Here is a 27,652-nt window from a genome sequence, read left to right as displayed (position 1 = left end):
TGGGAAGTCTGTATACCAGATGCTTGAGACCATGCAGTAAATTGGACCATCAGCAATTTTCCTCAAGAATGCTCGGTCCATGTAGATTGAGTTTTCTCTCCTGCTAGGTTGATCTAGGGTTAGGGCTATCTGCCATTATACCTCCTAATTGGTGGGCTCTATTAAAAGTGTGCACCACCTGTGTGGGGATCCCGGATCCGTAAGAAAGTCGTATACCATAGCTATTGACGTTCAATAGATCCATTTCAGTGTTTTATAACATCTATCTTCATCAAATTTGTTGCCTTATTGTTAAAAACTAAGAAAGTAAACCAGACTGGATGTAAAACAGGAAAGCTCCTTGACAGTTAAATTGGCCGATCAGCAATTCAGCATTCAGATACCAAAACCATAAAAAATAATCTGGGACCCGGAGAGTTCATTGATCCCAGATCAACCGTCTTGAGTCTGAATGCTGGTTAGTACATGCAAGATGGCAACCATTCACAATTAGCAAATCATATCTAATAAACATATCTCCTTTACTGAGAGGTTGAAAAAAAACATAAATCTGAAAGCGTTTTGTGAACTGAATCTGTGTACAAAATCTTATGCTGTCGAGATGCATCCACAACCTTGCTCCATGCCAGTATGGTAGCAAATGAAGCTTTCTGAGCTCTAAGGAATAATTGTAGTATACCATGTTGACAAGTACTCCTTCATTCTCAGCCTTTCACCCTATGGCAGTGCAAAAATAAAATTTCACTCATAAAATCATAGTATAAGATATTTTATTATATATGATAGACTGGCAATGTAGACGAGAAAGGAAGAGTGCTTCTTAAATTAATTATGTATTATTTATACCAGCAATTCTTACTTGATTTTTCTTTGGGAGTTTCCATCGGCTCCTCAGGTGTAGCTGGATTTAAGGCTGTTAACTTCCCGAATGATTCTTTGGCGTCCCCAAAAAAGTCTTTCACTTTGTCAAGCACAGTTTTGAGTTCCTCCTTTCTTGGAAGCTGAAAATTGAATTCATAGGCTGGGTGATTATAAGAGAACAAGGTACAATAATTTTATAGTAAAGATAAAAATGCAAAAATAAGTACTATAGAACAATCTCAGGAAGTTTTGAACTCAGTCTCATTACACAGAAAATACAAGCAACAGGCTACTACATTTTTGCCAAAGTTTGTCAGTGTTCCAGGGTTCAATAGTAAGACTATTATTTGCTCAGAGGCCATTGGTTCAAAAGTTAAAACTAATCTCATCAAAAACAACATTGACCTTCTAGATTCCATTTCACTCAACAACCAAAATAATAAAATTGCAATAGCCTGCATTTTCCAGTTATCCAATTAGAAATGGAACACATTAAGGCAACAAAAACCAAATCTTGGCCCACTTATTTGGGTTTGGGTAAATGGATCCTCTTCACCAGTCTATTCTATTTAAGGCATATTTCTATGATTGTTATTGTTCCAAGGAAAAGGCACAACACAATCTCTGCACTCCATTTCGGAAGATTCAGGGGATCCATGTAATTTTCACCTGAACAATCCTCAATATTCTTTTAGTATCCAACTCAATCAAGAACTAGATTCTCTATCTATGAAATTTTCACCTGAACAATCCTCGATATTCTTTTAGTATCCAACTCAATCAAGAATTAGATTCTCTAATGCATCATTTGAAGCTAAAATATTTGCCAAGTGTATAAGCCATACCTAACTACTTGAGTTCACATAAGAAAACATAGGTCAAGGTACCTGATATACATATACCCAATATTTCCTCAATCCTATTTGAGAAAATTAAACTGTTCAAAATGTGGGATAGAAAGGAAAATTAATATTTGACCCTATATATCAAAAAGGAAGAAAGAAAATCAAAGCTGACCTCAATAACGTCTGTAGTAGAAATAGCAGCTCTTACATTGCTATTTTCCTGCATTTTCATTAAAAAGAAACTTAGCCTGTTTAAAGGCCCACTAGGTTGTGTATGGATGAATCTTTAATGGCAAGGAGTTAGGAGAGCACAGGCATCAAGTTTTAAGTAATAGAGACATTACAACAAGTTTGTAGCCATATCTAAAGTCTGTAGTTGATCGCAAGACTCGGTATTGCCTAAATGCTGTCTTCTGTATCTCCTTCTCATCCTGTTTAAATTATAGACCACCTGACAAAGTCAGTAATGCATGAGAATTAGAGAAAGAATGATCCAAGCAGACTGAAGTAGAAAATATGTCAATCTGCACTAGAAATGGCAAGACTTGCTTTCAGATGCACAAAAGATAATCCAACTCAGACCCCACTATGGAAATCAACAACCAGAAATCACACAAATACAATGAATTTTATCAGTTAAAAGACAAGGTGTTTAGTGGTGAGAGACTCGGAGATCCATGCAGGTCAGAGAAAAAAAAAAACAATTTCCTGGTTTTAGTAATTATTTACAGGAAAAACTATAAAGGTCAACCACTTGGCGTGTGTAAAAGCCTTCTTGATGCAACCTTTCCCCTGCTTCCACCACTCAGGCAAATGATGAGACCAATCCAACCCATCTGATCAGTTGCCCCAGCAATGCCTTAGGTTTCTCAGAGTTCCTTGTCCACATTATCCCCATGTCTTTGCTGACAATGGACCATTACTTTTATGAATGTAACAGCCATGGGTAGGTCAAGAGACAAATTGAATAAGTTAAAAGGGAAATGCATCCCTCCCTATCCCTTGACAGAGATATCAAAAACCCAAGGAAGAATTGAATGTGATCATATCCCCTCCCCCCAGTTGACAGATGCATCAATTTAAATTTAATGGAAGACTTGGCCATATGTTTCAGTAAAGCCACTATAACCTCCTTACAAGCTAGATCAAGGCCTATTGGATGGCATTGGTCTTATTGGAAGAATTTAAGGCAGTGGTGGCTTAAGGACCTTACTACCTTAGTCAATCAATCATTTCAGGACTTGCATCAGGAAGTGTAGTCCTCTTATGTTGTTTGAAGCTATAGAAGGTGGGTGTCTTGGATCCACCTCCCCTTGAGACGTACGCCTTACTGTTGTTGTTTTAGATCAGAGTCATCAGACTTATAATAAGGAAAATATCTTTCAGCATATTTTTAGTTATTGATTCCAGCCATGAAGTTTTCCCTTTGTTCTTTTACTGAATTTTGAAAGAAGTGATAGATAAACCTTTAATATAAATACAGGAGCATGTGTCATGTAAGTGTAAGATTCTTTGTCATGGCAACACTCCACCATATATCAGATCACAACAGAAAAAGACAGACTTAGAAGAGAAATCAAAGAGAAATTAAAAGTTGGTGGGGAAGACAGATCACAGCAGAAAAAGACAGACTTGTGCTTTTCTGTTTTTAGTGTTAGCATTTACTAAATAATTATAGGAAGTTACAATTTATTACTAAATTCTGTTGTCTAATTTCAATAAGTTGCAAATAATAGGGTTAGTTTAGGAAGTTTGTTTATTTGTCTGGAGTTCATTCTAACTTGTTTAGCTGTCTTTTTTCTATCAGTTTCAGTTGTCCTTTTTAACCAGTAATTTGTTTAGCAGTCTTAGATAAGTTTACTATGCTTTTGGGTTGTGTCGGGAGTAAGACTTGTGGAGATCTTGTATACAAATGAGGGGGTTCAAACAACAAGATATAGATTTCAAATTATCGTGAACAGAATGTAAGCAATTTTTTTCTTTAGCTAGGTTTTCCATTGTAGAGTGTTGCAATAGTGCTGCTTATTGCTGGGAGTGACACAACTTGTTGAATTATTTTATTCATTCTTTGGTGCCATCCAGAAAATTCAATAGCCAAATTGAATACAAAGCAGGGGCTGCTAACCGAGTGGCGGACGCCCTCTCACGGCACCCACAGTCATTTCAGTTATTAGTATCTTCCCAACTTCTCCACTCCTAGATCTACTGCGAAAAGAAGCCCAATCCCATAAGGAGTTACAGCAGTTGAAGGCCCAAGTATTGGCAAATCCCTCGCTGCACCCCGGGTACACAATTAAGAATGATCTACTCTTCTTCAAGGGACGCCTGGAAATCCCGGCAGCCTCTGCTCATCTCAGGAAGCTCCTGGAATTATTCCATGCCTCACCCACAGGTGGCCACTCCGGCATCCTACGAACACAAAAGCGCATCGCCACACAATTTCATTGGAAAGGCATACGTACATCTATCCAGAACTTCATAGCCGGGTGTGCAGTATGCCAACAAAACAAGTCAGCCACTACAACACCAGCAGGCCTCTTGCAACCACTCCCAATACCAACCCAAGTCTGGGATGATATATCAACGGATTTCATCACGGGATTGCCCATTTCTACCAGCAAACAGTTATCCTTGTGGTAGTAGATAGACTGACGAAATACAATCATTTCCTACCTCTATCACACCCATTTACAGCAGCCACAGTTGCTGAATTATTCCTCCGGGAAATTGTGCGCCTACATGGGCAATTGTATCAGACAGAGACCCTATCTTTATGAGCCGTTTCTGGGCTGAGCTCTTCCGCCTACACGGAGTTAAACTGTTCAAGTCAACTAGCTACCACCCCCAATCTGATGGACAGACAGAGGCGGTTAACAAGAGTCTCGAAACATATCTGAGATGCTTCGCAGGTGCGCTGCGGGGATGACACCCTTCAGAGCTTTATATGGCCGGGACCCACCCCCTCTACTTCCTTATGAAAAAGGAACCACCACAGTAGCGTCCGTTGAAGAACAGCTAACGCAACGAGATGAGGTGCTAAGGAAACTGAGACATCATCTCTTACAGGCACAGCAATGGATGAAGCACACCTATGATAAACACCACAAGAATGTCCAATATGAAGTAGGTGATTGGGTATTTCTCAAATTACAACCTTTCAGGCAGATTTCAGTTGCAAGCCGACAGTGGAACAAACTCAGCCCGCGCTATTTTGGCCCATTTAAAATCCTGGAGAGAATAGGATCAGTGGCCTACAAACTGGACCTTCCGGCAACATCCAAACTGCACCCTGTATTCCATATCTCCTTACTAAAGAAAGGGCCGAAGTCAGGAGTCATTACAAGTACGACCCTTCCCATATTTTCAGAAGAAGGACAAGTGCAGACTGAGCCATCATTGATTTCAGATGGGTGCGCCGGGGTGGCAGAGTCATACCAGAAGCATTAGTTGTTTGGTCTAACCTTCCGGAAGAGGATGCAACCTGGGAATCCTACTTAGATCTGCAATCAAATTTTCCTACATTAGACCTTGAGGGCAAGGTCGCTCTAAAGGAAGGGGGGGTTGTCAAGATTGTTGGAACAGACCAACAGAAGGCAGTTAATCAGTTTTACAAGAGGAGGCCACATCAGCACAACTAACCATCCCCTTGTAACAACTGTAACAATCAAGATTGTAACACTATAAGTAGTAGAGCAGAAAAGGAAATAGGACATTGACTCTTTCAGCATTAAACTCTCTCTCTCTCTCCTTCCAAGAATTCAGGAGGTTGGCCCCTCGAAGAGCCTGTCAAGACTGTTGGAACAGACCAACAGAAGGCAGTTAATCAGTTTTACAAGAGGAGGCCACATCAGCACAACTAACCATCCACTTGTAACAACTGCCATCCACTTGTAACAACTTCCATCCACTTGTAACAACTGTAACAATCAAGATTGTAACACTATAAGTAGTAGAGCAGAAAAGGAATAGGACATTGACTCTTTCAGCATTAAACACTCCCTCTCTCTCTCTCTCTCTCTCTCTCTCTCTCCTTCCAAGAATTCAGGAGGTTGGCCCCTCGAAGAGCCCTGAGTTAGGCAGGTTCCTAACAATTTGGTATCAGAGCTAGCATGACCAACACAAGAAACACGTCAGTAGACACCCAAGTGGATCAGATGGAGATCGAGATCCATCGAATGTCTTCAGATCTCAAAGAAATGAAGGAAGGCTTCACTGCTCTCCTCCTTCGACTGGAGCAGGGGACAACGAACATTGACAGAGGAAGCCAAGAAGAGCGCAGCAATGAAAACAGCCACAGAACAGGGGCGGCAACAAGAATAGCCAAAATCGACTTCCCCATCTTCTCAGGCGGCGACCCAACTCCCTGGATTCTCAGAGCTGAAAGGTATTTCGATTACCATGAAACACCGGGGCAAGATAGGATAGCTCTGGCTTCTGCGAATCTTGAAGGGGAAGCCATCCTCTGGTTTCAATGGTACCGAAGGGGGCACCCTCATCAAACCTGGGCAGACTTCACAGACGCCATGACTGTTCGTTTTGGATCATCTGGGTTCGAAGATCTTGATGAAAAATTGGCAAAGTTGCGGTAGGTGGGATCAGTAAAGGAATACCAGATGGAGTTCGAAAGGCTGGCCGTGAGAGTCCAAGGGTGGACGGAGAAGGCGTTGGTGGGAAGCTTCGTTGGCAGCCTAAAAGAAGAACTACGACTGGAAGTGAAAGCGATGCAGTCCACTCATCAATGTGGCAGCACTAGCAAGATTGTATGAGGACAAGTTCAATCGAGCAAGAAAGGTGCAGCGACCATGGGGTCAAGGAGCAAGAAGGGAGCAAGAAAGGACAACAGCACCAGACAAGGAGGAAGGAGTACTAGGCCCAGGCCCACTAGTTCCTTTCAAACGGCTGACCTGGGCAGAGATGCAAGCCCGCAGAGACAAAGGTCTCTGTTACAACTGTGAAGAGAAATTTGAGTCGGGCCATCGCTGCAAGAAACAGCAAGTGTTTCTCCTCCAAACAGATGCCGAAGAGGAAGACGACATCACCGGTTGCAGAGAATCTAACCCAGGGTGGGAAATACAATCCAATGGCATGCCTGAAATATCCTTACAAGCCCTTACAGGACTTGCGTCCCCTCAAACAATGAGAGTTGCAGGGCTGATTCTAGGACGCCAAGTGTCAATCCTCATAGACAATGGCAGCTCCCTTAACTTCATAACTCAAGTCTTGGTGGATAAAATGGGACTTCCGGTTCAACCAACAACGGCCTTTACGGTTCATGTGGCCAACGGTAACAGCCTATCTTGCAATAGCATTTGCATGGGCCTAGCACTAAAGATTCAGGGTCATCAGTTTGCAGTGGACCTATATCCTCTCCATCTCAGTGGAGCAGACGTGGTGCTAGGCATTCAATGGTTAAGACAGCTAGGACCCGTGGTCTGTGACTGGGCCCGTCTTACCATGGACTTCACATCAGGAAACTCTACAGTCCATCTACAAGGGCAAACATGCAAGGGCCCAAGGCCCATCAGTCTTGCAACACTGACAAAGCAAAGAGGAGATCCAGATCAGCCCATATTCATGCACATGGACTCAAATTGGACCAGACCATCCTTAGCTAACAACAGCCCAGATGGGCCTAGAGACTTCCAAAGCCGCCTACAACAACTCCTTCAACACTATGGCAACATGTTCAAAGAACCCCAAGGACTGCCACCACGCCGGGAGCATGACCACCGCATCCCCCTCATGTCGGGATCAGCCCCGACCAATGTAAGACCCTACCGATACCCTTACTTTCAAAAATCTGAAATCGAGAAGCAAGTTCAAGATATGCTTAAGCAAGGGATAATATAGCCCAGTCACAGCCCATTCTCTTCACCGGTAATATTAGTCAAGAAAAAAGATGGGACGTGGCGGTTTTGTATTGATTACAGAGCCCTTAACAGCATCACCATTAAAGACCGATTTCCGATACCAGTCATTGATGAGCTGCTTGATGAACTCAGTCAAGCCACCATATTCTCAAAACTGGATTTACGAGCTGGGTATCATCAAATAAGGTTACATAAGGAGGATGTTCACAAAACAGCTTTCAGGACACATGATGGCCACTATGAGTTCCGGGTCATGCCATTTGGGTTGACCGATTCTCCAGCCACATTTCAAGCATTGATGAATGACATATTCCAGCCATATTTACGTAAGTTCATCCTTATTTTCATTGATGACATATTGGTCTATAGCCCCAATTGGGAGGAACATCTGAACCATCTACAGGTCACCCTTGCAACACTTGAGGCCCACCAGTTGTTCACTAAAGAGTCCAAGTGCTCCTTTGGACAAAACCAAGTTCACTACTTAGGACATGTTGTAGAAAAGGGGACTGTAGCGGCTGACCCAGATAAAATCTCCAGTATACTGGGCTGACTGCAACCCAAATGTATGAAAGAATTGAAGGCCTTCTTGGGCCTGTCCGGGTACTATCGCCGCTTCATCAAAAACTACGGCCTAATAGCTACCCCATTGACCCAATTGTTGAAACAAGACGCTTTTAATTGGTCAACCCAGGCCCAACAAGCTTTTGAGCAATTGAAACAGGCAGTTGCGAGCCCTCCAACATTAGCACTGCTCCATTTCACAAAAGATTTCATCATTGAGTGTGATGCCTCCGCTCAAGGCGTTGGGGCTGTTCTCATGCAAGAAGGGCGACCACTAGCCTTTTTCAGCAAGGCCTTAACATCACAAAAGTGGGCCAAATCAGTTTATGAGCGAGAATTAATAGCAATAGTCTTAGCAGTCCAACGTTGGCGATCCTACTTGATCGGTAGACGGTTCACAATTCGGACTGACCATCAAAGTCTGAAGTTCTTATTGGATCAATCAGTTCTATCCCCAAAACAGCAACGATGGATATCCAAGCTACTGGGGTACGACTACAGAATTGAATACAAAGCAGGGGCTGCTAACCGAGTGGCGGATGCCCTCTCACGGCATCCACAGTCATTTCAGTTACTAGTATCTTCCCCAACTTCTCCACTCCTGGATCTACTGCGAAAAGAAGCCCAATCCCATAAGGAGTTACAACAGTTGAAGGCCCCAAGTATTGGCAAATCCCTCACTGCACCCCGGGTACACAATTAAGAATGATCTACTCTTCTTCAAGGGACGCCTAGAAATCCCGGCAGCCTCTGCTCATCTCAGGAAGCTCCTGGAATTATTCCATGCCTCATCCACAGGTGGCCACTAACCGTAAAGGCCGTTGTTGGTTGAACCGGAAGTCCCATTTTATCCACCAAGACTTGAGTTATGAAGTTAAGGGAGCTGCCATTGTCTATGAGGATTGACACTTGGCGTCCTAGAATCAGCCCTGCAACTCTCATTGTTTGAGGGGACGCAAAACCTGTAAGGGCTTGTAAGGATATTTCAGGCATGCCATTGGATTGTATTTCCCACCCTGGGTTAGATTCTCCGCAACCGGTGATGTCGTCTTCCTCTTCGGCATCTGTTTGGAGGAGAAACGCTTGTTGTTTCTTGCAGCGATGGCCCGACCCAAATTTCTCTTCGCAGTTGTAACAGAGACCTTTGTCTCTGCGGGCTTGCATCTCTGCCCAGGTCAGCCATTTGAAAGGAACCAGTGGGCCTGGGCCCAGTACTCCTTCCTCCTTGTTTGGTGTTGTTGTCCTTTCTTGTTCCCTTCTTGCTCCTGGACCCCATGGTCGCTGCACCTTTCTTGCTCGATTGAACTTGTCCTCATACAATCTTGGTAGTGCTGCCGCATTGATGACCGAAGTGGGCTGCATCGCTTTCACTTCCAGTCACAGTTCTTCTTTTAGGCCGCCGACGAAGCTTCCCACCAACGCCTTCTCCGTCCACCCTTGGACTCTCACGGCCAGCCTTTCGAACTCCATCTGGTATTCCTTTACTGATCCCACCTGCCGCAGCTTTGCCAAATTTTCATCAAGATCTTCGAAACCATATGATCCAAAACGGACAGTCATGGCGTCCGTGAAGTCTGCCCAGGTTTGACGAGGGTGCCCCCTTCAGTACCATTGAAACCAAATGATGGCTTCCCCTTCAAGATGCACAGAAGCCAGAGCTACCCTATCTTGCTCCGGTGTTTCATGGTAATCGAAATACCTTTCGGCTTTGAGAATCCAGGGAGTTGGGTTGCCGCCTAAGAAGATGGGGAAGTCGATTTTGGCTATTCTTGTTGCCGCCCCTGTTCTGCGGTTGTTTTCATTGCTGCGCTCTTCTTGGCTTCCTCTGTCAATGTTCGTTGCCCCCTGCTCCAGTCGAAGGAGGAGAGCAGTGAAGCCTTCCTTCATTTCTTTGAGATCTGAAGACATTCGATGGATCTTGACCTCCATCTAATCCACTCGGGTGTCTACTAACGTGTTTCTTGTGTTGGTCATGCTAGCTCTGATACCAAATTGTTAGGAACCTGCCTAACTCAGGGCTCTTCGAGGGGCCAACCTCCTGAATTCTTGGAAGGAGAGAAAGAGAGAGAGAGAGAGAGAGAGAGAGAGAGGGAGAGTTTAATGCTGAAAGAGTCAATGTCCTATTCTTTTCTGCTCTACTACTTATAGTGTTACAATCTTGATTGTTACAGTTGTTACAAGTGGATGGCAGTTGTTACAAGTGGATGGTTAGTTGTGCTGATGTGGCCTCCTCTTGTAAAATTGATTAACTGCCTTTTGTTGGTCTATTCCAACAGTCTTGACACAAATAGAATTTGTCTTGCCCGGGGTGTTTGTATGGTGCCATCAGTACTATATCTCTTGGTTCTTTCATGCAAATACATACAGACAGATATCAGCTACAACCTCAATAAGATCCAAGATCACAATAAAGCAAATTCTTTGTTTTCTGTTTTGCAACTCAACTATAACTCTATTGAATTCCCAACAGAAACCCATCATCACTTCTTAATTCCCTACACTAAAGAAAAGTCTCCAACTTGATCAATTCAAGCCTAGGATACTTTGGAAGAGCAATAAACCAAGACCCAAGGCTTCTATTTAAAGAGGAGCACCAGCATGGTAGATTCAAGCAGAGGCAAGCAAAACCTTTGCAATGTTTTTTGGCCATTTTATTAGAAACAAAAAGGAGATATTTGTTGGAAATTTGAAAATTGAAATCAAGTGTTACAACAGTCATCAAGGCTAATACAGCCATCATTCCTAAGTTACATAGGCTAAAGAGCAGCTTCCCGTCCCTATTTCCATTCTTCCTTTTTTTATGAAAATTATCAAAAAGACACAATAGTAGTCTTGCCAATGATAAGAAACAAATGCAATTTAGTTACAGCAATCAAAATTCAAAAGCTTTCTTTTATCAATGACGATAATACTAATAATAATGACGGATAAAATAGCAATTAAACAAGACATTTCTTAACCAAATAAGAGGGCATTCTTCTATAAGCACAATTATAAAAAAGCAAGTCCTTGCAGAGGAACTAAAACCTAAAGAGAGGTGAAGACCCATCAAAGGAACTTACTCTGTAAATAACAGCTGCAAGATTTCTCGCTATTGTATCCTTGTAGATATATTTTCCAAGAAAGTTATCTTTAGCTGCAACCATGATTTTTGCAGTTGTCCCACCAGTTATAAGACTCAGCGGGTACCAAAGATAAACCTGCAGAATGCTAAGTGTTTTATAAGGCCATCAAGGGAGTCAATCTATTAGTATGGGTACAGTTGCATCAATCAATACGTGAAGCCACCATAAGAAACCAAAAACAAATTTACAAGATCCATAAAAAAACCACAAGCGCCCATATGCATGATGCATGATAATCCATCAAGAGGAATCAATTAAATAGATATTTCTTTTACGGTTTTACCTCGGAATGAAGAAAACAATAATAATAACAACTAAATTTAACCATTTCCAAGAGAAGAAATTGGAATCACATCCCAAATAATTAATAACAATATATACCAAAAACCAGAAATCAAGAGCAACAAATGCTTGAGAAGTTTCGAATGGGGAAAAAGGAAAAATAACTAACGTTGGCCATGCGAATGAAGATAACAAATTTGGGGTTGCCATCGTCTTCGATTTTGGGCAAGGAAGGAGGGGGAGGTCGTTGGAACTGACGAGCTAGCATTCCTTTCTTCCCCTTTGCTTGAACAACTAAAACGCGCTGTCTATGCTGTTGTTTTCTACCAGTCCCAGTTGAGAATAGAGAATGTTTGACGAGCAGATCTTCATGGCTCCTCGAATTTGACAAGGGAAGACGAACCAGTGCGTTTAGAGACATACCCACTTCTATCAATGCTAGAAGAATTGCAAACTCCTCACTCTATGTTTGTGGGATTTCTGGGTGAGTGAGTGGTGTCGTTGTATGCTTTTTCCAAGGCGAATATGGAGACAGATCATCAAAAAATTCTCAGGCTCTCTGCCCCGTCCTTTCTTTCTCTTATCCATATTACCGCTGCTGACATGGCGCACAACCAGCCATGCAAAATCTCACATGCACGGGGACCCACGTGATCCTGTCCATATCTCTATTTCTATCCATTGATTGAACATCATCTCAGTAATATGTTGAGGCTACAAGCCTGCAACGTGTCATGCTGGGTATTCCAACGTTGGTCGAAGCAGCCCAGTCCAGAGTCCAGACACTTGATTTTGGGCCAGGCTTAGGCCCGATTCCTAGCTCCTTGTAATTTTCAAACCATGTAAAATCAATTTTAGACTTTTTTTGTGTGCCAAATCAATTTTTGGAATTTGGACTTGGCATTAATTCAAATAATTTAAGTGGAAAAATGAAGTGTTTTAAAAGTGAGCCCCGATCTTCTACAGTCCTATTTATGAACTATTCCCACATCGCTTCCAACGAACTGTTTTCAATTGTTCCGAAAATCGTTCGATTCGGTTCTGGGTCTAAAAATTATAAATATTATTGGATTTGGTTTGGCTTAGTCTTTAATATTTTATGTCAAATCGTTTTCGATTTTAGTTGATATCGACTCAGACCCAACTCGTTGATAACTCTAGTTTATTGCTTATTAGATTCTAAAATCACCCAAACATGAGCCCGAATGGGTGTTTGATAAAAATAAAATAAAATAATATTGTATTTGACATTCCTTGTTTGAAGGACTTTTTTTTTTTACAGTTAAAATGCCCCTACAAACAGTAAGTTTTTAACAGAAAAAATGAGATAAGAATGCCAAATGCAACAGAAATCGGAGGAGAAGAGCTTTATTTGCAAAGATAAGCAAGAAAGTGGATCTAATAGGCGTGCTCTTTTGTTAGCTCACGATGGAGAGGAAAGGCCATGAAGTTTTCTAAGTTGCATATATAGGAGAGCTTTGATAGTAATAATAAACAGGTGGACAATTGTTATTGGGCCTATCTCAAATGCTACAACAAAGAGATCTAAGCAGTTCTGAACTCTATTATTGTGTGCCATTATTGAATTTGTTGTGCTAGTTTTGCTGCACTTATCCTGAACTTCCATTGTCATATTATATGAGCATTCTCATATGAATGGTATAGGTATTTAAACAAAGTCTGGAAGAGCTGCACTTTGATGGATGTATTGGGGGGTTGGGGGCTATTTTAACCAATATCAATAACACCCCACAGCACACACAGCCATCAAGTGTATATGCCCCGCAACCACTCAATCTCTTACTTGACATGATGGTTGAGGTGGGTGAACAAATGGATAGGTTCTACCAGGAATCGAGTGGAAGCAATTTCAAACTAACCTTGAACTGACCCTACCCAATTTGTTATAGATAGGATCTGGTTCCAAATTTTTGGTATTGATCCTCACCTATTTTGTTCTAGGGTATAGGGGTTTACCCTACCCAAAACTGAATCAATGAACTGGCCTTGATCGGGCTTGGTGGAACCAGCCTTTGAACCAAATTTGTCAGAAATAAACCCCAAAATACTTTTGAGGACATGGAAATTAAACCCAAGTGCTCATGGTTACAAAAGGCCATGGTCTCACTTGACCATTGAGTTACTTAAGTGATTTAATCATTTGTTTTTATTATTTTAATATTTTAATGTATATAATAAATAATATAAAAGGTAATATTTGAAAATTTTAAATTAGAATGATAAGTTTTGAATCATATATTAATACATGATAATCTACATATTGAATTACTCAATTTAAAAAATAAAGATAATATAAGTTTTAAACTATATATTATATATATTTATTGAAAACCAAGTTTTTAAAGAACATGCTTCATTTTTTTTTCTTCTTTTATTTTTTGAAGGGGGAGAGTAAACAAAGAACATATTCCACCGGTAGACCCTGGAATTGACCCTAGAACTGTCAAGACCAGAACCGACTTTCATAAGATAGGCTTCCATTCCAATAGCCTAGAACTGACCCCTATAAAGTAGGTTTTAGATTCTGCCATAGAACCAAACTGAACGAATGTATGTTTTTTTTTTTTTATTCGTGAAAAACAGTCTCCCAACACAGCCATCTACTAGTGCAGTTCTGGTCTCACTTAAAATACATGTAATGACTTAGTATGTTTTTGGTTCCATTTACGTTTATTGAGTAAACGGTGTCACATAGGCACCCCATCAGCAAAGTCCTCATTAATTGCATTCGTACGTAATCAGTTTTTGCATGGGAGAAGCTTCATTTTGGAACTTCCTGAAACGGGTAATCATTTAATTGGCACTTTGCTGATGTGGTGCCTAATGACACTTGTGTGTCATAAACACCCTCACTTCAAGCTTCAAGTGTGGCCATCCCAAAATTTTATTCCATTTTATTTTCTCTCTCCACACTTTTGTAACTCTAAGTAATCCTATGCATAAAATCTAAATAATTGAAAAAAAAATATTATTATTATTATAATAAATAAGCAGAGTTGATTCTAGTTCACGCCACAAAACTCTTCTTTTTATTTGTTAGTGCTGAAAAGACGAAATATACACACAGAAAGACAATAATAGAAAGTAGGAACAAAACGTAACGCAAGAATCAATTCGATGAATACTTCCTGGCGATGAGCAAGGGATATGCCTCGATAATCAAAGACAGGGTCTCCCTAAATCAATCCTCTTATAAATCCATTGCATGTTCTGTACTTCTCCCCCCTGTAAAAGTAGTGCAAAAGCAGGGATTGAGTAGTCGAATCCATGTTTTATCTAACTGCTTTAAGCTAGACTTTAACTCGTAAAGTCAATATGAGATGAGAGTGATCAGAGCGGAAAACTAGATGGACCAAGCAAAGTTAGATCCTTCTTCTAAAAGCGAAGTGGATTATTAGCTCGGATAAGTTGCAACTGAAGACTAAAGACTGAAGACTGAAGAGGAAGAGAATAATCTCTTTATTGATGAAAGCAACCACTTTATCTTTTTTCCAAGATCATAGCCATACGTAATCAGAATTCTCCCTTCTTTCTTCTGTTCTTTTTTTCCAATGACGAAAGAAGCTTTACAAGTGTCAAGGCAAGTATATGGAGCCAATGGCATCGGATCCACTCATCATCTATTCATCTGTATTTAGTCGGATTGATTGATTAAATGAATCAATTCGGTCCGGGTCATTTGACCCGACCGGTATATGAAGGTGCACCGAAATCTAACCACCACCACAACTAAACCCACACGACCGGTTTAAGTTGCAGGTAGCCGTCTCTTCCTCTACCGTCCTCCTTAACTATTATTCTCTCCAGAGTCCAGAACTGTCAGTATCATCGACCCTGCTTTATACTCACCCTCTCCTTTCACTTGGGCGCAGGCGCTTTGTTTTTGTTTTTTCCCTGCTAGAAGAGGAAACCCCATGAATTTGCTGCAGAGGGAGGAGTTTATGCAACTCTGCGTCTCTCGACGATCGCTACTGTAAAACAGAAATGAAGGACCGCCGGAAACGAGAGGTGGTGCCATGGAGCACGTCCTTCTGGTGCGCTCTCTTCATGGTTTTGTCCTGCGTGCTCTTCACAGGCCTCACCTTCTCTACTTTTCGTCGCTTCGGAGGTAAATTGCTCTGTTTTTCTTGTGGGGATTTTCGTCTATTCAAATAATTCGCTACTTCAATTTAAATCTTCTTTTTTTAGTGATTTCTTTCTTCCAATCTATGAACTATTTTAATGGTTTCTTTTCCAAATACGGAGGTCCCATAGATACGGTTTGTTCTGTATTTCTATTATCATGTGATGGGTTCCTGATGAATCTTCTGCTTTCTGTTTATCTTAAACAATTTTATTTTTCCTCTGAATAACAATCACTGGCTTCTGACTTGCGTGTTTTAATTGCAACAGAGTCGTTCCATCCAGTTCTGATTTCCGCCTGGCAGAATCCGGCCATGGAAGCCATCTCCGGAGACTCTTCCCTCCCTCCCGCTATCGAGATTAAAGAAACGGTCTTCTTCCCAGATCAAATCCTAATTTTCCTAAAGTACCCTCCATCTTCGGCTTCCTTATTAACTAAAGAGGACCTTGACTGTGTTTACACCCCGCCAAATTCCTCTCATCCCCTCCGGAAGCTTCCGCCGCTCCGGTTAGACCGCCAGCGTCCCGATTACGAAATCGTACGGTGCCCCTTTGAACAGCGTGGCTTTACCGTTTCTCTTGCCTTAAAATCCAACGGTGGCCATCTTCCTGCAGGTTCCGTCCACCGCTGGGATTCCCTGGTATACGAAGCGTTGCTCGATCGAGACAACACCACCATCGTCTTCGTTAAAGGTTTAAACTTGCGGCCCAATAGGCTCTCCGATCCCTCGAGATTCGAGTGCGTGTACGATGGGGATTTCAACAGTACGAAGCACCTATTGAGGTCGGACGTTATATCCGTTGCTCAGGAAATCGTACGGTGTAAGACCCCTCTCATTGTAATGAACGGCCCACATAACCCTAATAACTCTATGAAGGTCTCCATTCGGGTCAAAGGCGGGCGCATCTTAAACTCGGTGGCCCATCCGGAAGCGGTCGAACCGGATGCAGGAAAGTATGAGATGTGTGTGTGCACCATGTTGCGCAACCAAGCGAGATTCCTGCAAGAGTGGGTCATGTACCATGGCCGGATCGGCGTTCAACGTTGGTTCATTTACGACAACAACAGCGATGATGACATCCACAGGATGATCGAGATGTTGAAAGGCTCCGGTTACAACATGACCCGGCATGCATGGCCGTGGATCAAGACCCAGGAAGCGGGTTTTTCGCATTGTGCAATGCGGGCACGGGAGTCGTGCAAGTGGGTCGGGTTCATTGACGTGGACGAGTTCTTATACATGCCGTCCGGCCTGTATTTGCACGATGTTGTGAGGAACCAATCCGGGTCTTACTACTCGGACCATGGCCAGGTTGGGGAGATACGGATCTCATGTCATAGCTTCGGTCCATCGGGGCTGAAACGTGTTCCTGAGAAAGGGGTTACCGTCGGGTATACGTGTCGGATGGGTACCCCGGAGCGGCACAAGAGTATAGTGAGGCCGGAAGCGTTGAATTCAACGCTGATAAATGTGGTGCACCATTTTCATCTGAGGGAAGGGTTCAAGTACGTGGACGTGGAGAGAGGAGTGATGGTGATTAATCACTACAAGTATCAAGTGTGGGAGGTGTTCAAGGAGAAGTTCTATAGGAGGGTTGCCACCTACGTAGCTGATTGGCGTGTCAAGGAGAATGTGGGGTCCAAAGATCGGACACCGGGTTTGGGTACAAAGGCGGTTGAGCCCCGGGATTGGTCGAATCGATTTTGTCAGGTGATGGACACTGGGCTGAGGGATTGGGTGTTACGGGTCATGGCCGACCCTCACACTGGCATTCTCCCCTGGCAGGAACAAAATGATAGATCGTTGATTGAAGAAAGTAAAGACGGCAGATGATAGATAACTAATAAGAGGAAACAGAGAGATAGCTCGCGTTGTTTTTTTAGAGAGAGAGATATATATACATACATAGTTTGATTCATTCTTTTGTTTTTTTATATCAAGAAGCATACAGTCTGTCGACCATTTTTTCTAGTTCTTCTTCTCTCTAATAATCTTTCCAATAAGTCATGCTTTGATTTCAAGTTTCAAGCATAAATAGGAAAGAATTAGAGGAAACCCCAAAATTCAATGGGGTGGCACTCGAAGTAACCAAAAGTCAACAAAATGAAGATAATGTCAAATTGCAAATAATTTCATTCCATTCGACTCTTGTCGTCTTTCCTTTTGGTTGGACGATTCACGATTGTTGCTGTCAATTCTCCAAATCAAGACACCTAATCCTCACCTCAGCTACATGAATCCTAACTCACCATTCGGTTGTATTTAGTGTTATGTCTATTGTCAAGTTATGAATGCGTAGGCCACAACTATCAGAAATATAGTGGCGCATACGTTAAAGGAATATTTGATAACTGTTAAAAATGGGTATTAATTTTTTTAAGGGTGGGTGAGGGTATTTTAAGGGACAGGTGTCAAAAAAATTTTCAAGTATTCATTAAATGTGCTTATCTCATCCAAATCCGTTAATCACTGTATAGGAGTTATTTGTAATATTAAGCCATCCTAGCTCCCATTTTTTAAGTAACCCCTTAAAAAGTAAAAACTGTTATAAGAGGATAAACCTTGATAATGAAATTGGCCTCATCCTCATGAGGCATTAATTCAAAAAGGATAAACTAGACGACATTATAGAGTAGAGAACAAGACAGTGAAACAAGATTTATGTAGCTAATTCATATAATTGTTTACTTATCAATGCCTCGAACTTTGGAGGTTGTGTCAAGTCAGTCCCCCAAACTTCCTGACAATACCTTCACATGATATCAGGTGTGCATTAAATAATTTTAAAATGGAAAAGTTACCTTTTATGGTATTTTTTTTACCATCTTACCCATTTCGTTTGAGTGTTAAGGTCTGTTATAGGACCAAACACGTTGGGATTGCACATGAGATGATGGCCATCCAGACCTTATTAATCACTGATGAGCTTTTCAGAAGTCGTAACGTGGACACGAGGAAGAAATATGAGAACTTGGTAATCTCATCCACAGAATAACTCACTGAGTTTGTAGGACTTGGTGCATTTTTGTGCTTCCCATTGTCAGATATGGATGAAATAGGAATCTAATACTTGGATGTGCAAAAGAAGACTCAAGACTCCAGAAACTCAACACTAACGAATGCGACGATTCTCCACCACAGTCACTGCATCTGAAGTGCTACCATTTCACGTTGCTCAACTCTTGAATTGGTTTATGTGGAAGTGGCAAATAAAGAAAATTAAATGACACCTGATGGGTATTTCTATTAATGTCTATTAACGGATAGGGACCTATTAGGCACAATTTGAAAGTTCAAAGTACTACAGAGACATGTTTTGAAATTTGAAGTTCGGGGACTGACTTGACTAGGGGTGTAAATGGATCGAATTCGAATCGGATCAGGCAACATCCGAATTCAGATCCGGTTAAAAAATTTGATATCCGAATTCGATTCGATGTTTGATGGATATCAAAAATTAATATTTGAATTCGAATCTGATTAAATATTCGATTATTCAATTTGATTTGAATTCGACTAATTAATTATTTTAGGTAATTAATAAATATATAAAATAAATATTTTATTTATATAAAGTATATAAATATATAAATTATTTATATAATTTAATTATTATATATAAACATTTAAAAATTTTATATATTATATATAAAAATTAAATAATCGATCGAATTCGGATATTTATCAAATCGAATCAGGTCATATCCGAATTCGATTCGATTGTGTCGAATCTCGAATTCAAAATCAGATTTTCAAATACCATTTCGAATACCGTTGACACCCCTAGACTTGACACAACCTTTAAAGTATAGGGTACTGATTAGGAATTTTCTCAATTGTTTTAAAACTTTAAATGATGATGATGTTTAGGTCCATAGTATGTTGACCCAAACCCTATATAGCAACTGAGATAGCGAGATGTACTGAAACTTCAACTTGTGGTAGCCATAGTGTCTTAAAAGTCTAGATTTGCTCCTCACATAGTGTGACTCATACCAACCTTATGGTACTTATAGTCACACATTGTGAATATCTTCCATATTTGATATTGTCGTTTATGGGGAGATATTCCTAATGCGAATTGGGATCTGCTCCACATAGAACGCACCTCATAGACCATCCCACCATGTATTAAGAACATCTCCCAATGAATAATAACACAAAGTATGGGAGATGTTCTCAATACATAGTGGGATGGAGCAATGAGGTCTGTGTGAGATGCGCTCTGTGAGGAGCAGATCCAGACTCTCCCAATGCATGGTTACAATGTGTTGTGAGGTGAACTCTGTAAATAGCATATCTGAATTTGCAATACCTTGTGGGCAGTAGTTTCATAATCCCTCAGAAGTCAAAAAGCATCGAGTCCTGACCATATTATTTTCTATAAATTTTTTAACTTTGAAATGTTGGAATATCAAGATTAGTTGAGACAACTGTTGTTGGGATATCAAGATTAGTTATGCCACCTATTTTTTCTTTCCATGTGTACAAGATTGGTATAACAGATGTGAATCAATGGCTATATAAACCATCTATATTATCCCAAGTTAGTAACATAACAAATTCATTTTTTTCCTGCATCTAATACTTGTCTTCATGGTATCAGAGCGATAACTTCTCTGCCCACTACGTGCTTTGCTCCAAAATTTTGCACTGGAGTTGTTCTGCGTTGGAGCTAATCTGTTTGTTGCCCTCCTCCGGGAATACTTGCGCCGGTTTTCTTAGCTTTCTACTCCAAATTTTTGCACTGGAGCTGCTCTACATCGAAGATTGCTCTATTTTCTACCCTCCTCTGAGGATCTTGTCGTGATGCTTTTCTTGGTCTCCTCTAAGATCTTCACCGAAACAGTTCTGTACCAGAGCTGCTTTGCTCCTCTTTCTTGTGTTGCCTGTTTTTCCTTGTCTTCACCGAAAACAAGTTCTCTGTTTCCCTATCATCACAAGTTCATAATGGAGATCACGATGAATTCCCCATACTTCTCGCATCCATCTGATAGCCCAGGAGCTATCCTGGTTTCATATTCGCTCACTAGAGATAGCTTCTCGATGTAGTAGCGAGACATGACATGCTCTTAGGGCAAAGAATAAACTCATATTTGTCAATGGGTCTTTGACACGGCTAGCTTCTAACAATCTAGATTTGAATGCTTGGATCAAATGCAACTCCATGGTAGTTGCATAGATTTTCAATTCACTAAGTAAAGAAATATATGAAAGTGTGGCCTTCATCGAATTTACTGTTGATATTTGGAAGGAGCTTCAAGGACATTTTTCTAAGGGTAATATCCCTCGTTTCCACTAATTGAAGCAAGACATTGCTCTCCTTCGATAAGGTGAATCATCGGTAATTGTACACTTCACTAAACTAAAGACTCTGTAGGATGAACTCAGCTCTCTCATAGAATATTCAGTGTATCTGTGGAGCAGCCAAAGCCTTTGCAGTAGAAGGAGAAAGAGAGAAACTACATCAGTTTCTCATGGGACTCAATGATTCTTTTAATGCCATCCAATCCAGTATTCTCGGATCTAAACCACCACCTTCCCTCAACAAGGCTTGTGCACTTATCACTCAAGAAGAGAGACATCAGTCGGTGATTTTTCCTCGTGTATTGCAACCAGAAGCAACAGATCTAGTAGCATATACTTCCAAGAATGCCAATCCTCGATCAAAATTCAAATGTGACCACTACAAGCGCACTGGTCACACCAAAGACCGATGCTATGCTCTCCATGGCTATCTTGCCAACTGGAATCGCCGTCGAACTAATAAAACACAACAAGACAATTCTTCTAAGACCGACAAGTGAACATATTGTGCCTCTACCAATGACAAATATGTTGCATCTAACAATAAGACTTCTCCAATTGCAGGACTAACCATGCACCAGTATTCACAACTCATTTCCATGTTGAATCGAGAATTATTTGATTCCACTGCAAATGTCATTATCAGTAAGCACTCAACACCTCATATCGAATGGATCGTGGATAGTGATGCATCTGACCTCATGATATCCTCACCTTCTTTGTTTTATAATTCTAAACCTGTTCACACGCCCATTCTATTACTCAGTGGATCTGTCACTCATGCATCTCTTTAAGGTTCCATTGTAGTGAATTCCTACATTCTACACGATGTTCTATTCGTACCTAATTTTCATTGCAATCTCTATATGTTAGTAAAATCACACAACAACTATATTATGTGGCTACTTTCCTTGCTTCTTCTTGCACTCTTTAGGACCTGAGCTCCAACATTGTGATTGGGATGGGTGAACTTCGCCATGGTTTGTATCACTTCATCTTCCACTCCATCACACCACCATTAGCTTTTAACTTTTCTATTGCCTTCATCACTTCTAAACTTTGGCACAAGCGTTTAAGCCACGCCTCTCGAGCCGGTATGAACCTTATGCTTGGCATATCTACCTCCGGCTTAAACAAATGTTGTGATACCTGTCATAGAGCAAAACAAGCTCATATTCATTTTCCCATTAGTACTACCTTTGTAATATTCCATTTTTTAATTCACTGTGACATTTGGGGTGGTTATATATATAAAAAAAAAAAAAACTTACACTCTGGTGCACATTATTTCCTTACTATTGTAGACGATCATACACGATGTACCTGGGTTTACTTGTTAAGGAATAAATCTGAGGCTGGCACTTATCTCATGGCTTTTTGCACAATGGTTGCCCACCAATTTAATGCATCTGTCAAGCAAATACATTCAGACAATGGGTCTGAATTCTTCTCCGGGCCTATTCAACAATTTTTCGTGAATGAAGGAAATATACAGCAGACCTCATGTGTTGCTATACCTCAACAAAACGGAGTAGCGGAAAGAAAACATCACCATATATTAGAAGTGGCCCAAGCTTTGCGTTTCCAAGCTTCTTTGCCTATTTCATTATGAGGAGAGTGCCTCCTCAATACAGTTTACATAATCAATTTGCTACCGACACCTTTGCTATCTAATGTTTATCCCTATGAAATGTTATTTCACAAAAAAATGTCTTATGACCATTTGAAGGCGTTTGATTGCATATGTTATGTTCAAGTCATCCCAGGTCCCTTGGAAAAATTTGCTCCTAGAATTGAACCTTGCATATTTATGGGCTACCCACATGGCCAAAAAGATTATCGGGTTCACGGCCTTGAAACCTGACACATCTTCACAAGTTGAGACATTGTATTTTATGAAGATTAGTTCCTTTTCAAGATGGCTCACTACCTGCCAGCTCAATTCTTCCATTGTGGTACCTCTACCTCTAGATCCATCTGATGATTGTGACTACCCCAATACACATGGCCCTTCTCATGAGAACACAACCACTGGTACCATTCATCCCACCACTACTAATAATGTGGCCCAACCCACCAAAGTTATAGATTCAATTCAACCCATTACTCATGGTCACCTTCAGCGACCTTGTCGCCAAACCACCATCCTTGCTTTCCTTAATGATTACATTTACAAATTACCTCATTCAACTTCACAATCCAACCATGCTACTTTAGAGGTTGAGCTCAAGACCTATTCCCAAATTGCCCAAGATCCCCGTTGGTGGAAAACTATAGCAGATCAAATTTTTGCTCTTGAAAGAAACAACACTTGGACTGTTGTGCCCCTCCCTCCCAGCAAGCATCCCATTGGTTCAAAATGGGTATACAAAATTAAATATAAGGCAGATGGTTCCAGTGAGAACTTCAAAGTACGACTTGTTGCAAAAGGCTACACACAGGTTAAAGGCCTTAATTACCATGACACTTTTGCTCCAGTTGCAAAATTGCCTTTGTTCGTTGCTTCCTTGCCGTAGCTACCATTAAAGGTTGGGATCTTCATCAACTAGATGTCAACAATGCCTTCCTTCTTGGAGACCTTAACGAAGAGATCTACATGACAGTATCCCAAGGTTTTGAGACTATAGACTCAGCGCATGTTTGCAAGTTTCAGAAATCTTTGTATGGCCTTAAGCAAGCTTTTAGCATGTGGTTTGTTAAGTTGACACATGCCCTCACATCCTTGGGGTTCAAACAATCTTCCAATGATTATTCCCTTTTTATTGCATGTTCTGATACCTCTTTTGTTGTTGTTCTTGTGTATGTGGATGATGTCATCATCACCGGTGATGACTAGGACCGAGTCATATCTCTCAAAAGGTATATTGTTGAACAATTTGGATTAAAGGATCTTGGGCTCTTGCATTTCTTCTTAGGCCTTGAAGTCACTCGCTTTGCTTTTGGCATTTTCCTCAGTCAACACAAATATGCTCTAGACATTGTGCACACCACAAGACTTCAAGATTGCAAACCAAGTTTACTCCCATGGAACAACAAAATCACTCCGTTGATGATTTGAGCCCTCCATGCTCTGATCTAGCACAATAACGTCGTCTTGTGGGTTAGCTTATATACCTTATGACAACCCACCCAGATATTTGCTTTGTTGTTAATTTGCTTAAGCTAGTTCATGCATGCCATTCGCCAAGAGCATTTTAATGCTACTCTAAGAGTTGTTCGCTACATTAAAGGCTCCCTCTCTGCTAGCATCTTCTTCTCTGCCATGGACACAATTCAGTTGCATGGTTTCTATGACTCGGATTAGGCCAGTTGTCCTCTTACTTGTCGTTCCACTACAGGATATCTCACATTGCTCGGTGACTCGCCTCTTTCTTGGAAAACAAAGAAACAACACACGGTTTTCTGCTCATCAGCATAGGATGAATACAAAGCCATGGCTGTTGCCACCTTTGAACTCGTTTGGCTACATAGAATACTTGTTCAACTCACTATTTCTCTAGTTGAGCCTCCAACCCTCCATTGTGATAGCAAAGCTACTCTTCATATTGCAGCAAATCCAGTCTTTCATGAGCGCACAAAGCACATAGAAATTGATTGTCACTTCATTCGGGACTTGATCCAATATGGGGACTTAATCATTGCTCACATGTCAAGCATCTCTTTACGCCAGCTGTTTTTTCTTGCCACGTGTACAAGCATAGTATAACAGATGTGAACCGATAGTTATATAAACCATCTATATTATCCTAAGTTAACATAACGAATTCATTTTTTTCTTGCATCTGATACTTCTCTTCATGAAATTTCTAGATTTTTTTATGAGATCAAAATGTTTCTGTTTTCTATGAGATTAGATTTTAGTATTTTACATTGGGACAAGTTCTGTCTATTTTACAATGGAAAGTCATAACAGGATCCGAAAACGCCTTTAAAATCTCCTTTCAGAACATGCGGGTGAAGAAGGCGAGTAGATCGGGTTTAATAGGACCCGTTTATGATGGATCTGTGCAATATACTGGTGTAGAGATCAGATTCAATCCTACAAAACATGCTCACAGTGTACTCACAGCCACTTGCAACTGTACACTAGGGATCTCTCTCATACTTATGGAGAATGACTGTAACTTGTGAGGACATGTGACGGAGGATTCACTGCTGCATTAAAAGTTGGCCCGTTTAAATCTGAAGACCCGTGACGAAATTCCAATTCTGCACACTCTTTGAAAACATACGAATCCAGCCACACGTTTGGAACATCTTCTTATCGCGAGATATTCCCAATCTGCGGCTGAATGCCACGTCAACGTTAACGAGCTTTTGCTTGCAGGAGATCTGGGTCTACCGCATTTTAAATAATCCCCAGTCCTTTGTATCCTCCCGTACTCCGATATTATAACCGTTACAGTCGATGGGAAAAGATAGCAATACCCAATTCAAAAATATCGACCGTTGCTGAGAAATTTCACCCTTCCGGTCTTCCCTCTGTCCGACTTCCGACCCATACTCTGCTTCTACCTTGCACAAGTTAAGAAGAAACAAAGAATGACTACGGAAGACAATGAGAGCCCGCCAAACGCAGAAGTCCCAACAAAAGAACTCGTAGATGTCGAAAACTTGGGAAACCTAGAAAGCATCATGAGTCCCAGATTCCGAACCGTGGCGGCGATGGCCGGTTGGGACGAAGAAGCACTTCTATTGGCCACTCTAATTGTCGAAGACACGCCAGACAGAGAATCCAAAGAGAAGAAACGCGCCCATTTGCAGTTTAAGTCTCCACAAACCAGTTCGAGAAGGTAAACCCTTGCTTTTTCTTTTCCTTTTCCACCCTTTTTCTCATTTTCCCCCTTTAGATAGATCTTTAGTTGATTTTCCCAGTTTCTCAGAAAACGCAGAGCTCAGAGACGAAATCCTGCTTCAATTCCTATTGTTGTTCTTAACCTTGATGATGAGGAGACTACAGGAGAAGGTAATGTATCCCTTTTATCTTCATTTCAAAATTTTCTCTTCAATTTTTACCTTCAAATTTTTTTTTTTAATTTAACAATTGAGATTCTGTGTTCTATTTTGTATGTATGAGGTTTTGCTTGCTCACGCTTTTGGGGTCTTCTTTTCTGTGTGATTAATCTGCAGAAGATGCAGCGAAGAAGATGGAGTCAAAAGTTAAAGTGATCGAAGAGAAAAAGAGAGAAGAAGACGGAGTTGCTTTGCCTGAAAAGGCATCTGATGCTTCTTCTTCGCGTTCATCTCTCCCTTGCATGGATAGACTGAGGGAAGAGCTATCTTGTGCGGTAAGGAATTCAATCTTGGTTGTCCAGCTCTAGATTTCGACTTGGGTGGATCAAAATACATTTGGTAACCAAGTTTATTTTCCTTCACAGATCTGTCTTGAGATTTGCTTCGAACCCAGTACCACTCCTTGTGGTCACAGGTAAAAGGAAAAATCAATTCAAATAGTGCATAATTTTCTTGCTCTTTGATTGATTAATGTTCTCCTTTTAAGTATTCTTGCTCTTCTTCTTCTCGCAGCTTTTGCAAGAAATGTCTAAGATCTGCAGCTGATAAATGTGGAAAGCGATGCCCAAAATGCAGGCAATTAATTGGGTATGACTTTGCAGGAAACTCAATTAAATTTTCTTTCCGAATTTGGTTAAACGCTTATAAAAATTTTCCTTCTGAATTAGCAGAAATGGGCGATCCTGCACAGTGAACACGGTTCTTTGGAACACCATACAACTTCTGTTTCCAGCAGAAGTTGAAGCAAGAAAAGCAACAGGGGCCCTAAACAGCCGTGAAGCTGCGCGCCGGAGCCCTGGAAAGGGTAACACACGGAATCGAATTATCCCACTTTCTAGCAGAATGAGCAGAGAAATTAGTGCGTCGAGAAGAGAAGTGCCTAGTCCGGAGGAAGAGGTGGATGCTGCATTGGCTTTCACTGCGAGAAGAAGAAGAGGAGTAACTGGTCAAGAACTGGATGATGTATTGGATATTAGTGTGAGAGGACGAAGAAGAGTTCCTGGTCGAGTGGATGATGGTTCTGCATTGGCTTTTACTAGGGAGGGAAGCCCTAATCATGAGGAGGATGCTGCATTGGCTTTTAGGTTTCAGAGGGAAGAATTCATGGAGGCGTTTAGGGGAACCACCTATCACCATCATATGCAACCAAGAAGCTCTCTTTCCTCAGCCAGAGCAAACTTGAGAGCCATGGCATCCAGAGCCATGAAACTTCGCATCAGAGGCCGGTCGACTTAGTCTCTTTATCTCTAATCTTTCATCTTCTGAGGGTTTCCTTAGAAAAGCATGGTTGCTTCGTTTGTTCTACATGCTGAAGACAATTTTGAAATAATACCTTGAAAATAGCAGCTTGTTTTCTCTGCTCCAAAAAATTCTCCAGTGAAAACCTTGTTATTGGTGTTGTTTACTAGTTGTCATTTACTTATTATTGTAAATAGCTGGTTGTCTTTTTAATTTATTGCTGAATAACTTGGTATAAAAAGAGAAAGGAAACTTAGAACTCCCCTGCAAACAAATTTTATTCCAACCTGTGGGAATCTGATCTCCGAATTGGAAATTTATACTACAGAAGAACTATCATTCCTCTATATTTGTGAACTAGCTCTGACCCCCTATTTTTTTATTAGATAGAACCAAAATAA

The 27,652-nt window shown here is 41.0% G+C and overlaps 2 protein-coding genes across 2 annotated transcripts; one reads left to right on the top strand and one right to left on the bottom strand.

Moving 5' to 3' along the window:
* Positions 1-323: 323 nt before the first annotated feature.
* On the bottom strand, positions 324-12,085 carry LOC104591617 (multidrug resistance protein). Its single transcript, XM_010250526.3, has 6 exons — positions 11,717-12,085; positions 11,203-11,340; positions 2,051-2,137; positions 1,879-1,926; positions 860-1,001; positions 324-717 (listed from the first exon to the last, which is right to left on the bottom strand). The coding sequence occupies exons 1-6, from the start codon at positions 11,966-11,968 to the stop codon at positions 713-715; spliced, it is 672 nt and encodes a 223-aa protein (XP_010248828.1). The 5' UTR covers positions 11,969-12,085; the 3' UTR covers positions 324-712.
* A 3,332-nt stretch (positions 12,086-15,417) lies between these two features.
* On the top strand, positions 15,418-27,383 carry LOC104591618 (glycosyltransferase family 92 protein RCOM_0530710). The gene is made up of 8 exons (XM_010250528.3): positions 15,418-15,676; positions 15,961-17,522; positions 25,422-25,792; positions 25,883-25,965; positions 26,130-26,287; positions 26,378-26,427; positions 26,526-26,600; positions 26,684-27,383. The coding sequence occupies exons 1-8, from the start codon at positions 15,553-15,555 to the stop codon at positions 27,246-27,248; spliced, it is 2,988 nt and encodes a 995-aa protein (XP_010248830.2). The 5' UTR covers positions 15,418-15,552; the 3' UTR covers positions 27,249-27,383.
* Positions 27,384-27,652: the final 269 nt, after the last annotated feature.

This window comes from Nelumbo nucifera, chromosome 4 (genome assembly GCF_055504915.1).
Source record: "Nelumbo nucifera cultivar China Antique chromosome 4, China Antique-T2T, whole genome shotgun sequence".
Taxonomy (NCBI): Eukaryota; Viridiplantae; Streptophyta; class Magnoliopsida; order Proteales; family Nelumbonaceae; genus Nelumbo; species Nelumbo nucifera.
The sequence above is the reverse complement of the archived record's forward strand: the minus strand, read 5'-3'. Positions and strand labels throughout refer to the sequence as shown.